The 12,485-nt window shown below is 44.5% G+C and overlaps 1 protein-coding gene across 2 annotated transcripts in view; it reads right to left on the bottom strand.

Annotated features, from left to right (window-relative positions):
- The window catches only part of LOC144781997 (calpain-1 catalytic subunit-like), a 383,987-nt gene that overhangs the window by 136,451 nt on the left and 235,051 nt on the right, over positions 1-12,485 (bottom strand). For both annotated transcript variants that reach the window (XM_078661096.1, XM_078661095.1), the window contains exon 10: positions 7,330-7,490. In XM_078661096.1, the coding sequence (XP_078517222.1) occupies positions 7,330-7,490 (161 nt within the window). The remainder of the gene's footprint in view (positions 1-7,329; positions 7,491-12,485) is intronic.

The following is a 12,485-nucleotide window of genomic DNA, read 5'->3' as shown; positions in this document are numbered from 1 at the left end:
CACTACTTGCTTTTTTGCATGCATAATGTACTGGTTCTCATGCATAACCTACTGGCTTGTATTTTTACTATACTGATTTGCATGCATAAAATGCTAGTAGACATGCACAATTGGTTCAGATGATTAAAACATTGGTTTCCAAGCACACTATATGCTTTTGTATACAAAACAATCTGTTTTATAAACCTCACTTACTGATTTATGTGCACAATTTATAGGCACTATTTTCACAATCACACAGGTTACTAAATAGCAAACACTTCCGGTTTGTATGAATTTTACACTGAAGTCTATGCTATGCTTCATGCATTGGTTTGCTCGCACTATGCTATGGTTTGATTCAGCAGATTTGAGGGGCGGAGACAATGACAGGGGTCAGAAGGTCTGTGGAAGGTGCAGGCTCAGTTTTCTCTAGTTCTGGAAGAAGCCACTCCTGTAAAGTTGAGAATCCCTTGCTGTTAACCTCCAGAGGGAATGCCTTGGATCCTTAACTCATGTTATCTTCTCATAACTTCAAGGATTTTAAAATAATGTTTTGCATTTTAAACTGTTTTAGGTTTTTAATTTGAAGTATGATTCAGGAAATTGTAAAATGGCTAGCATGTTAGCATTATTTTAAAAAGTGTTCTGTATATCACCACTGCTTGCAACACTGGGTAGGAAGACCGTGTTTAAAAGACTGCTTCTGATAGCTTACACCCATCAAAATGTTTATATAGAAAACAATTGCATGGTTTACAACTGTTTCTTCTTGGTTTTGCAGAGGATCTCGTGCTATTTTAAGGTCAGCAGGTGTTAGCATATTGAGGCCTCGTGTTTTACTTGAATAAAGGACATTTAAGTTGTATCAGTCCAATCAACTGTCCGAAAAGGGGCAGTGTAATAAATAAAATTATAAGCAAATTATTTGTAATTTTAGTTTAGAAAAAAGTCACTATTTACAGTTCACCTGTAAGTGCCCTGAAAGTTTAACAGAAGTATGCGTTTGATTTTTGCACCCCGGAAGCACTTCGGTATTACAGAATGGGATTATGCTGGCACTGTAGGTGCACCAACACAATCTTAAGAGTGTGATCTCTCAGATGTATGCTTTGTGGCTCCAGGCAAATGGGGAAATCCTTTGCCATTGCTCCTGCTTCATACTGCAGACGGAAGTGTGTTCCAGGTCTCACTCAGGCATCTGTGTTTGAAAGGAAGTGAGGTTTTGGCTTCCGGTGAAAGGTGAACAGGTGGCTTCAAACAGCTGGTTCGCATTCCGCTAAGACACTGTTCCCAGTCCTGGCACAGGTTTAAATCTGCAGTAGAAACAGCACCCACTCTGCTCCCATCGCACACACTTAAAGATGCACCAAGCACAGTGTGGACAATGCACCTTGGCCCCTGGATTTCTTAGCCCCTGTGGTGGCAATAACACCTCAATCACCATTTGAAATCATAAAAGTAAAAAATAATAATGTGTTTTTCATTTGTTGACTCTCCCAAATTATTTCTCTGAAAGCATTTTAATTGGGGAATACAACTATGCATCCCCCTTCTCAGGCAAAATGTTCCATTTCAAACATTTTAATGTTCAGTTTTTCATATCATAAAAGAACATATCTTTGTCTGTATTCTGACCAAATCAAACACTTTAAAAATCAACCTTCTCTTACTTTTCCACTTTTAAAGGCCTATAGTTCTAGTTTTTCTATTCTTTTGTGACACAAACGGATACATCGATCAACTTATGTGATCAAAAGCTATTTTACGCTGAATGTAGACAGTCATGCTGCTCCATGTCATTCAGATCCATCTGAGATCGTGAAATTAAACTCACAGTCGTCGAACTCCACAAGAAGTTGAAAATGGAGTCCAGTCCAGGGCACCAACGCACTCCTGCTACTAAGGCTGCTCCTGTGACTGGTCGTCATTAAAGTCATAGATCTTAGGTAGGTATTAAAAGACCAAAAGCCGAAAACATGGGTGTCCCTCTTATCGCTAGCCCCACCGTTCAGAGTCGTGCAAGTCTAGGCTGTGGAGTTGTCCCCCCACTTCTCATCTGATTCCAGCATTGACCCTTATACCTTCGACTTTCCCAAGCCATTGGTGACACCACAACAGCTTTGAGAACTGAAACAGGCCTTAGACACCATTTTTCGTGCCACACTTGATCCCTTTGGTGAGCCTTTGGCCCCAAGTTTCCGAGGTGGCCACCAGTTGCATTATCGCCTGTGCATCCATCCTCAACGCCCACTGTGCCACTCGATCTCAATACGAAACCAACCCCTCCCTCAAGCTCACGCCTCCAACTCCAGTTCCGGTGCAAATCCTAATACTGCCAGTTTGAGATCAGACATTGGACTTGACGATGGAAGTGGAGGTGATAGCCTTATCAGATTCTGACATACATTTACCACCACTGAGCCAATGCCAGTATGCCAACTCAAAAAGAAAAGATGTACACTCCTTACCAAGATGATGAGGAGGATGAAGATGACAACTGACAACACTTATGGGGATCCTAATGTTGATGGCAATCTTTTTGATGATCTACAAGATTGCCTCCCCACATCCAGCCATGGAAAATGAGAAAAAAGGGCAAATGATGGATGGAATGCTGAACAAATCATACATTCACCCTCAGTGAAAGATCTGGGTTTAATCCAACATGTTTTTATGCTCACCATGCCACCCCAGTTTGGACCCAGCCATAAGAAAATCAGTCTTGACCCTGCTCCCCATGGAAACAGTCCAGCCCGAACTGCCAGGCCAGGTCCTCCCTGGACCCGAAACAAGCATCCTGGGACTGGTTTCAGGGTATCACTCCTCATCAGCCAAGCTAGCTTGAATCCAGTGGCACAGTGAGCACAAGACCCACGTCTGGTCATACCCTTCCCGCTTAGGATGACAAAAGCAAAAAGAACAAATGATGGTCCCAGGATGTTTGTTTCCAGTGCATGGAGGACCTGGCCTGACATTTTGGGCAGGACTGTTCTCTTGGGAGCAGGGTCAAGACTGATTTGTATACCGGAGGGTCCGAAATGGGGTGGCATGGTGAGCAAAAGGATGAAGGTTTTAATCCAGATCTGTCACTGGGAGTGAGTGTTTGAAATGTTTCAGCACTCCATCCATCATCTTGTTATGTTTCTATGTTCACCCTAAGTGGCCAGGGTATAATCAGACATGGGTCCCTTGCTTCGATTTTTGTACTGATTACGTCTCGGACCGATCACTAAGATCGGCTCCCTGTTTTTTAATGGAGGCATCTCGTATCTGTTAAAATTCAGACAAAATAAATTACTATTCAACCCTTGATGAGAGAAATGCACCTCCCTCCCCCCTGATGGGGGACAGTGGTAAAAATCTTACTGGTTCCATAAAATCCTATTAATTTTTCTGGTATTTTTCTGGCGTGGGCATAGATGTGTACTAGTATCCTGTTTCTGGTTATAAGCTTAATTTGACTCAGAAGTGACTACCTCCCATTCCATCACGTGATCAGTCGAAAAAGAGCTGGGCTGTACCTAGCTAACGGCCCATCCTATGTTTACTGAGGCCTTGCTGACTTACTCTGTGTTAATCGTAGATAAAATATGTGCTACCCACGTAAACAGGGCGCCATTTTTATACACCTCAAGCCTCACAGACGATGAATAGGAAAGCAGAGGCAAAAGAAAAAGTAGTGCGCTGACTCTATATATTGCCTATTTCAAAAGGATCCATGTAGCAGGGCTAGTCGCCAGGGTGGGAACAAAACAGCCACAAGTCAGGACAAATGTACTTTACTTACCAAGGAGAACTATGGAATTTATAAAAACAGCCCAAGCAACCAATGAAAAGCTGTGGACGTATGATGGGTATGTTCAAACTCCATAGAAGGAATACAGCATGCCTCAAGGAACAGCGCAAGAGTGCTGCCTCTAGGCTCGACTTAAAAACAGGGAGAGGCTCTTAGTGATTGGTCATAGAAGTAATCAGACAAGGATCGGAGCATCTGATAAATAATCAGATATCTACTGCAGTGGATTTATATACTTGATCCTTTCCAGACAGATCCTTTTGCGTGGAATTTACAGATAGTGATATGTTCCCTTCTTATTAGAGGCCCAGCGACAATCATGGTGGACATGAGTTAGAGGTGATGTCATTCTCCCTTTTGTTTAATAGATATACCACTCAGGTGGGTAGCAGTGATAAGATTCCCGCTACTTTTTGTCTGGTGGTGGATTTCAATGACGAGACTGGGCGGGTGGGAGCATGAAATGTTTGAGAGGCCCTCAAGTTTGTGTGACATGGGCTTCCTCTCGCACCTGTATTAGATTATTCCTCCCTCTCGAGACGGATGCCGGCAATAAGAGCCCTGTATCATGATTTTAGGCATCACAATATACAGGGGAAGCATGCAGTCACTGTCCCACACGTTCCAATCAAGGAAGGCCTGCACATTAGTCACCAGATTAAATGGCTATCCACCTACCACCACTTATGTATGAAATGCATGTTACCACCAATGTCTTCTCGCTGTTTGACAGGAGTCACAAAGAAAAGTCCCACATGGGTATTTAAGTCCAGAATGTAGAAGATAACGGTTTGGGGCCATAGATCTTAAAACACATAATGGTGATATTTTAAAGGAAAGTTGAAAAGAAAATGGGTTTTGAGTTGTAGGGCACCTGTATATTTGAACTATCACATTCATGTCTACTGATACATATATTAAAAGAAAATACTATTTTATGTTCTGTTTTGAAGGTTAGACTCGCCTTGCATAGTCCTGAGGAGGCCAGAAATCGCACCGGCCGAAACGCGTTGACTTTTCTATAATGAGGAGCCCACAAGAAATAAAAAGGAATAGTCACCCAAAAACACCTATCTTGGGGCCTGATTACGATGCCGGTTGGACTAAAGGAGGACCGACCGACTAGAAGTCGCCATCCCGCTGCCCGCATTATAATGCGACTGCCTTCAAGGTCACAAAGTGTATATTTTGAATTGCAGCGTGTGCTGCGGGCTGCAGCATACGCCCCATTAGAAAATAAACACATTTAAAACATCCCTGCACTATGTGGCAGGCACCATGCTTGGCCTGCCACATAGTGAAGGGATATTTAGGGGGCGCCATAGGTGCCGGCCAGGCCCTATAGCAGAGGGCCAGTGGGAAGGGGGCCCTGTAGGGGCCCCCAAAGTCACTTTCTGCTTGCCTTTTCAAGACGGGTGAACGGCTATGAAAGGGCAGGCAGAAATGGACATTGTAATCCCTAGGGCTGTGCCGAAGCAGGCACCACCCTTATTGTAGGGATTACTGACCCTCCGACACACCATCGGGCTCCTTGAGCCCGCCGGAAGTGCAGTGGACAGTCCCTCCGCCAGAGGCCTCCACCCACCACATCATAATGCGGTGGGCGGACCGCAAGAGCCGATGTCGGTGAGTCTGCCACCGACGAGCTGTCGGTGTCGGACTCCCCGACATTGTAATCAGGCCCTAAGTGTCAAAGCAAATAGGGAAATTAGATAGGCTGTTAACTGTATACATATGTGGGCTACCTGGTAAACAGACCTAAAGCGTACACAAAAATACGTGGGGTGTTAATGTTATTCAAAAACATATGAGGAAAGAGTGTATAAATTCCTGTAATAGTTAAAATACAGTTTGTATATTTGTATGTTATGTAATGATTTTGATTAGAACAGAATATTTGAGGTATGTGTTAAAGATTGACACTTGTTTATAATAAAACGTAAATGGAAACCATACCTGCAGTTGTTTGAATGTAGTTTGTGAGATACATCTTGCTAAAGTCAAAGATAAAGCTTTGAATTGGTTCCAATAGTAATTAAGAAACTATTATTGAGGGCATTGGACAGATAATGAATCCCTTGTGGACAACCCCTCTTTTTTTGCTCACATTTACAAAGCAGGCCAGTTTTGAACTTGTGAAGACATTCTGGATGGGTATTTTGCAAGATAGGGATATTGAATGCTACTTATTTTGCTGCAGGCAATGCTTTAGAAAAGATCAGAGAAATAAAGTAATAATAAAAACTGGCCCACCTGGCCGTAAAACAGGCCCACAAACTGCTAACAACCAGCTGCACACTGATCTGCCAGCCCAGCACATCAGGCACTGCCTTGATTGCCTTATGGGCCAGTCCGACACTTGGGGACCCCCACATAACATCTGGGGTGGGACAGATACAACGCAGAGGGGCATGACCCCACCTGAAGACACGCAAGGGAATTGCTAGCAAAAGGTTTCCAGATCCAGTCTGATGCCTGGGGAAATCCAGTGAGGAATCTGTGTGAGGACTCTCTAACAGGAAAGCCATTACTAAAGATGAGTAACTTATTTGTTACTGATAAATCTTTTGAACTGGCTGATCGATGGCTTTTTCAGCCCTTTCCCAAAACACAAACGCAACCTAGACCCTTCTTTCATAGTAGATGAAGAAACCACAACTGAAAGAAAGAAAGATGAATAGATTGACGCATACAGGGATCCCAAAATGTTAAATATCAGTTTAGTCCCTTCTCACAAAATGTACAAGACTAAAGAGGATAAATCACTTATAGAGGGACTGTGCCCGGATTTTCAGTCTTCCAAAGCCAGAGTCCACTAATGGCAGTACTTTCCATAGAGCACTTGCTCTAATGGTGACATTTATTAAAAAGGAAACTAAGGCAGATCCTTTGGTTCAGTCGCTGAGCAGATATAACAGTGTTTAACAAACAAAACATGAAGAATTGAGAAAAAACAACCGCAGTGCAAAAAAGCCTGATCATGCTGAAAAAAGCCACAACTGTGAACAAGAAAATATATTACATAAACAGATCACAGAAAGCTCTGAGAAGAAATGATCCGAAAATGATTGTAGATTTTCAGTAGTAGTACTTTCCAAAATTATATGGTAACAGTAGAAAAAAGTACACCACAAGACATCTGCAGACGGTCCAAAGGCCCCCAATAAAAGTATTTGTCCCAAAGATATAAAAAAAACTACAGAAACCATACTCAAGGTGTTCTGAGATCCCCTTCTCAGGTTGGGGGCTCTTCTAAGCACATGAGACTGCAGAAGATTGTTTGCTGGTGAGGATTGACCAATTAGATAGCAAAGTCCCACTCTGATACCTTCGATTAGACGCTTCCAGGACCTGGATCTAAAATGAGGAAATGGTACTGGACTCAATATATTCTAGATCCAGCCTTGGTCGCTCGCAACATTTTTGCTTAAGTATTTCTGGATATTACCAATGCATGTAGCAAACCTTGTACCTTTGTATTTTTAGTTCTATGCCCTGGTGAGAATCTGTCCTCCCTAAGTCTACCGCTAGAAGGTATGTCGGATCCTTACCTGAAAAATCTCAAAGCCGATGGATATGTATTGCATGCCTTGCCTCTTCTCCTGACGTCGGTCTCGCTGCGTGAGGGAGACCAGCATGGTGCAGCCTGGCTCCTTGTCGCCATCCACCTCTAACAGGTCTACATGGAATTGAGGGTTTGTCCAGAAGGTGACTGCAACAAGAATGGTGGAATTGGGAATTTAGTTGACATGAGTGATTCCCATTATGCAATTCAATCTAAACTAACCACTTCACTAGTACAAGACCAACTCACTGGCTCTGGCAAAACACCAAGTTTGCAATCTTTTTTCAGCCCAGAATTATGTTTGTCTTCTAACTTTATTGCCACTCACTAATCCAACCCAACTGCCAATTCTCCCACACAACAGGAACACTAACCAATCCCAATCCTCCCTCCCAAATCATGTAATTGTATTTATTAAAGAACAAGAGAATTTCTACAAGAGCCTCCTTACATAGTAAAATCCAATCGTACTTAAGGGCGTGTACTGCAAATTATACATTTAATCACATTATGTATATGTAGTATTACTTGAACTGTAAAAATCTTCTCGGGAAACCGCCCTCCGCAGAAGAAAAAAATAATTTGTAAGGGAGGCAAGCAACAAGGAAAACCAGTATTTTGGGGGGTAATGTTCATTAAATGATGTGCTTTCATTAATACATTAAATAACTTCATGGAAAGGCAGAGAGGGTGGTTTGCGGGGGCAGGGGTTGGTGTGTGTTTGGGGTGTAGCTGGTTGGAGAAGGACCATCAAACATATATAATTTCAAGATGGGCAAGGGGCCCACTGAGGGCAGTCTTAAACCTGTAGAGCAAGATGGAAGCTCTCATGTTAGCTGAGAGTGGATGTGTCCAACAAGTTGAAAGACCATAACCTGTAAATGGCACAGGGTGGTTTTAGGGTGGCAATGAGGTTTTGGTTGGCTGAGCATCCATTGCATGTGGGCACCTGGTGAGTAGCGGTTTGGGAGAGGTATGTTAAGGTGCGTAGTCAAAATATAGATTTTTTTATTTCGACCTACACTAATATCGATTTTTTTAATATCGTAGGGACAGAATAACGATATCAAGAATATCGGTGACCAGAATATCGACCGTAAGGTAAATGACATAGTTTTTTTTATATTGAAGTAAGTAATATCTAAGTAAGTAATATTGAAGTAAGTAATATCGTTAGCAAAAATATCATTGTTAATAATATCAATATTTGTATTAGTGTTATATATTTTAGTATGTATTTTATATGTATGTTTAACACTTTTTGTAATGTATTTTTACTATTTTTAAATATGTGTATTAAATGTTTAGAAATTAGTTTAAAAATGTAAGTAAATTTTGCATTTTAGTATCAGAGCGGGTTGTGGGTTTGTAGGGGAATAGGGTAGGAAGTAATTTAATTATAATTAATTAATTCATATGTTTTTATTTTTTGTTATTCATTATTAATGTATTGTTAATTAATAATTGGTAATACATTTTTATTAAATGATTAATTTATATTTATATTAATTATAATTAATTTATTTTTTTAATTATTGTTATTGTTAATTAATGTATTGTTGATCAATTATTAATTGGTAAGTAATTCTTATTAATTGATTAATTGATAGTTACATTAATTATTTAATGTTTATGTGTAGCTGGTTGTGGGCTTATAGGGGAATAGGGTGGGAAGTAATTTAATTAATTAATGACTTTTTTATTTGTTGTTATTGGTTATTAATGTATTGTTAATTGATTATTAATTGGTAATTAATTTTTACTAATTGATTAATGTATAATTATATTAATTATAATTAATATATTATTATTTTTTATTTATTGTTACTGTTAATTTATTGTAAATGTAATTAATTTTTATTAATTGATGATTAAATTAATTGTGTTCTTTTTTATGTGTAGCGTGTTGTGTGTTTCTGGGGAATAGGTTGGGAAGTAATTTAATGTTATTTAAGTAAATATTAATTACATTTTATTGGTCTTTATTATAATTTTTTTAATTAGTTATTAATATGTTTTTTATTTTACAAAAAATAATTCATTAATAAGTATGTTCATTTAACCCCTACGCTATCCTACATTTTCCACACTGTTACACTCACTGGAGTTGGAATAATAATTTTAACCCCTACACTATCCAACACTTTCCCTACTGTTGCACTTACTGAAGTGGGAATAGTATTTTTTACCATTACACTATCCAACACTTTCCCTACTGTTGCACTCACTGGAGTGTGAATAGCAATTTTTACACCTACGCTATCCAATACTTTCCCTACTGTTGCACTACCCGGAGTGTGAATAGTAATTTTAAACCCTATGCTATCCAACACCTTCCCTACTATTGCAGTCCCTGGAGTGGGAATAGTAATTTTTACCCGTACGCTGTCCAACACTTTCCCTACTGTTGCACTCATTGGAGTGGGAATAGTAATATTTACCCCTACGCTATCCAACACTTTCCCTACTGTTCCACTGTTTGGAGTTGGAATAATAATTTTTAGCGTTACGCTATCCAACACTTTTCCTACTGTTGCAATTACTGAAGTGGGAATTCTAATTTTCACCCCTACTCTATCCAACACTTTCCCTACTGTTGCACTGTTTGGAGTTGGACTAGTAATTTTATTTACTCCGCTATCTAATATTTCTTTTATTATTTTAGTTAATGGCGGCCTGGTCGCCCCCACGCTCCCCGCCTGCTCTGCCTGCCTACCTCTACCTGCTGCCTGCCAGACGCCGATCCGGCGCCCCAGCCGCCGCAGGGCCGCCCACCAAGCCCGCCGTTTTTTCCCGCCGTTCCAGCCGCGACCTCGCCCCCCCGCTTGCCGATTGGCCCACGCGCTCCCCGCCTCCCAGCTGACCCTCCCTCCCGGCTCCCTTCTTATGACGCCTCCAGAGCGACCGCGCAGCGGACGTGCGCAGCAGGAGCACCGATTGAGCGCCGAAGGTGCACCAAAGGTAAGCCCGTCTGCGCCCGTCCGCGCCTGGACCGCGCCCAGTGCCAGGACCCCTGGCCCCCACCGTCGGAAGCCGACCCAACGGACCTACGACGCCACCGAACTCAACGCACTCAACACCGGCCGAACCCCGGGTTGCTACCGAGCCACACCGAGACGCACCCACGGACCCTTCAGCTGACACTCCTGCAAGTTCACCTGCAACCGGACCCACACCACACCAGCACCCACCAAGCCGAACACCAGCAGCACCCACCTGAAGTGCATCCTGCTCAACACCCGCTCCGTCCACAGACACGCCGTCGAGCTATGGAACCTGCTCGACACCACAGACCCAGACGTCGCCTTCATCACGGAAACCTGGATGAACGCCTCCTCAGCGCCCGACATCGCCATCGCCATCCCAGAAGGCTACAAGATCATCCGGAGAGACCGCGTCAACCAGACAGGAGGAGGCATCGCCATCATCCACAGGAACACCATCCGCATCACGACCAATACCGACGACACCCTCGCACCCGCCGAACACCTGCACTTCCAGATCCACGCCAACCCCAAGACCACCCTCAGAGGCACCCTCATCTACAGACCCCCGGGACCACGCACACAATTCAGCGAGGACATCGCCGACTTCATCAGCCCACACGCCCTCCCCTCCGCCGACTACATCCTCCTCGGGGACCTCAACTTCCACCTGGAGAACAACAACGACCGCAACACCACCACCCTGCTGGACAACCTCGCCAACCTCGGACTCAAGCAACTGGTGACCACCCCCACCCACTACACCGGACACACACTCGACCCGATCTTCTCTTCCAGCAAGGACATCGCCTTCAGCCACGCCACGGGACTCCACTGGACGGACCACAGCTGCGTCCACTTCAGCTTCAGAAGGACCACGCTCCACCATCACCAGCAACAGGCTCCCCGCAGAAGCTGGAACAAGATCACTACAGACCAGCTCGCTACTTCCCTGAGCAAGAACCCTCCCACCAGCACAACCAACCCCAGCCAAGCAGCCACCAACCTCACGAAATGGATCAGCGACTGCGCAGACGACCTCGCCCCGCTGAAGACCCCGCCGAGCAGACCCGGCAGCAAGAAAGCCCCATGGTTTAACGACGAACTCAAGAGCTCCAAGAAGAACTGCAGAGCACTTGAGAAAACCTGGCGCAGAGACCCAACACCGGACAACATGACTGCCCTCAAGCTCGCCACCTGAAAACACCACCAGCTGATCCACGCCACCAAGAAAACCGCATTCAAGGAACGACTGGACAACAACGCACACAACAGCAAGGAACTCTTCAACATCGTGAAAGAGCTCTCCAACCCCAACGCCGGAAACAACGACATCACCCCGTCGCAAGATCTCTGCAACTCCCTCGCCTCCTACTTCCACAACAAGATCGCGGACATACACAACAGCTTCAGCACTCAACCAACGCACTCCACGACCGAACCACCGCCCCCCACCACCACCCTCCGCGCCTGGACCCCGATCAGCACCGAAGACACCATCCGCACGATGAACTCCATCCACTCCGGATCTCCGACAGACCCCTGCCCTCACCACGTCTTCAACAAGGCCGACGCTGTCATCGCACCCCACCTGCGGGACATCATCAACACCTCCTTCGACATCGCCACCTTCCCGGAGAGCTGGAAGCACGCCGAACTCAGCGCTCTACTCAAGAAACCATCAGCAGACCCAACCGACCTCAAGAACTACCGCCCCATCTCGCTGCTCCCGTTTCCGGCAAAAGTCATTGAGAAGACCGTCAACAAGCAACTGGCCGCCTTCCTCGAGACGAACGGCTCCCTCGACCTCTCGCAGTCTGGCTTCCGGGCCAACCACAGCACCGAGACCGCCCTGATCGCAGCTACTGATGACATCCGAGCCCTGCTTGACAACGGAGAAACAGCGGCCCTCATCCTCCTGGACCTCTCCGCGGCCTTCGACACTGTCTGCCACCGTACCCTAGTACAGCGCCTCAGCAACATCGGAATCCAGGAGAAGGCACTGGAGTGGATCACCTCCTTCCTCGCCGGAAGGACACAGAGAGTCCGCCTCCCCCCGTTCAGATCGGAGGCCACCGAAGTCATCTGCGGCGTTCCTCAAGGCTCCTCGCTCAGCCCAACACTCTTCAACGTATACATGAGCCCCCTCGCAGCCATC

Source organism: Lissotriton helveticus, chromosome 9, assembly GCF_964261635.1.
Source record: "Lissotriton helveticus chromosome 9, aLisHel1.1, whole genome shotgun sequence".
In the NCBI taxonomy this organism is placed as follows: Eukaryota; Metazoa; Chordata; class Amphibia; order Caudata; family Salamandridae; genus Lissotriton; species Lissotriton helveticus.
Note: the sequence above shows the minus strand (reverse complement) of the source record. Positions and strands in the feature narration are given on the sequence as shown.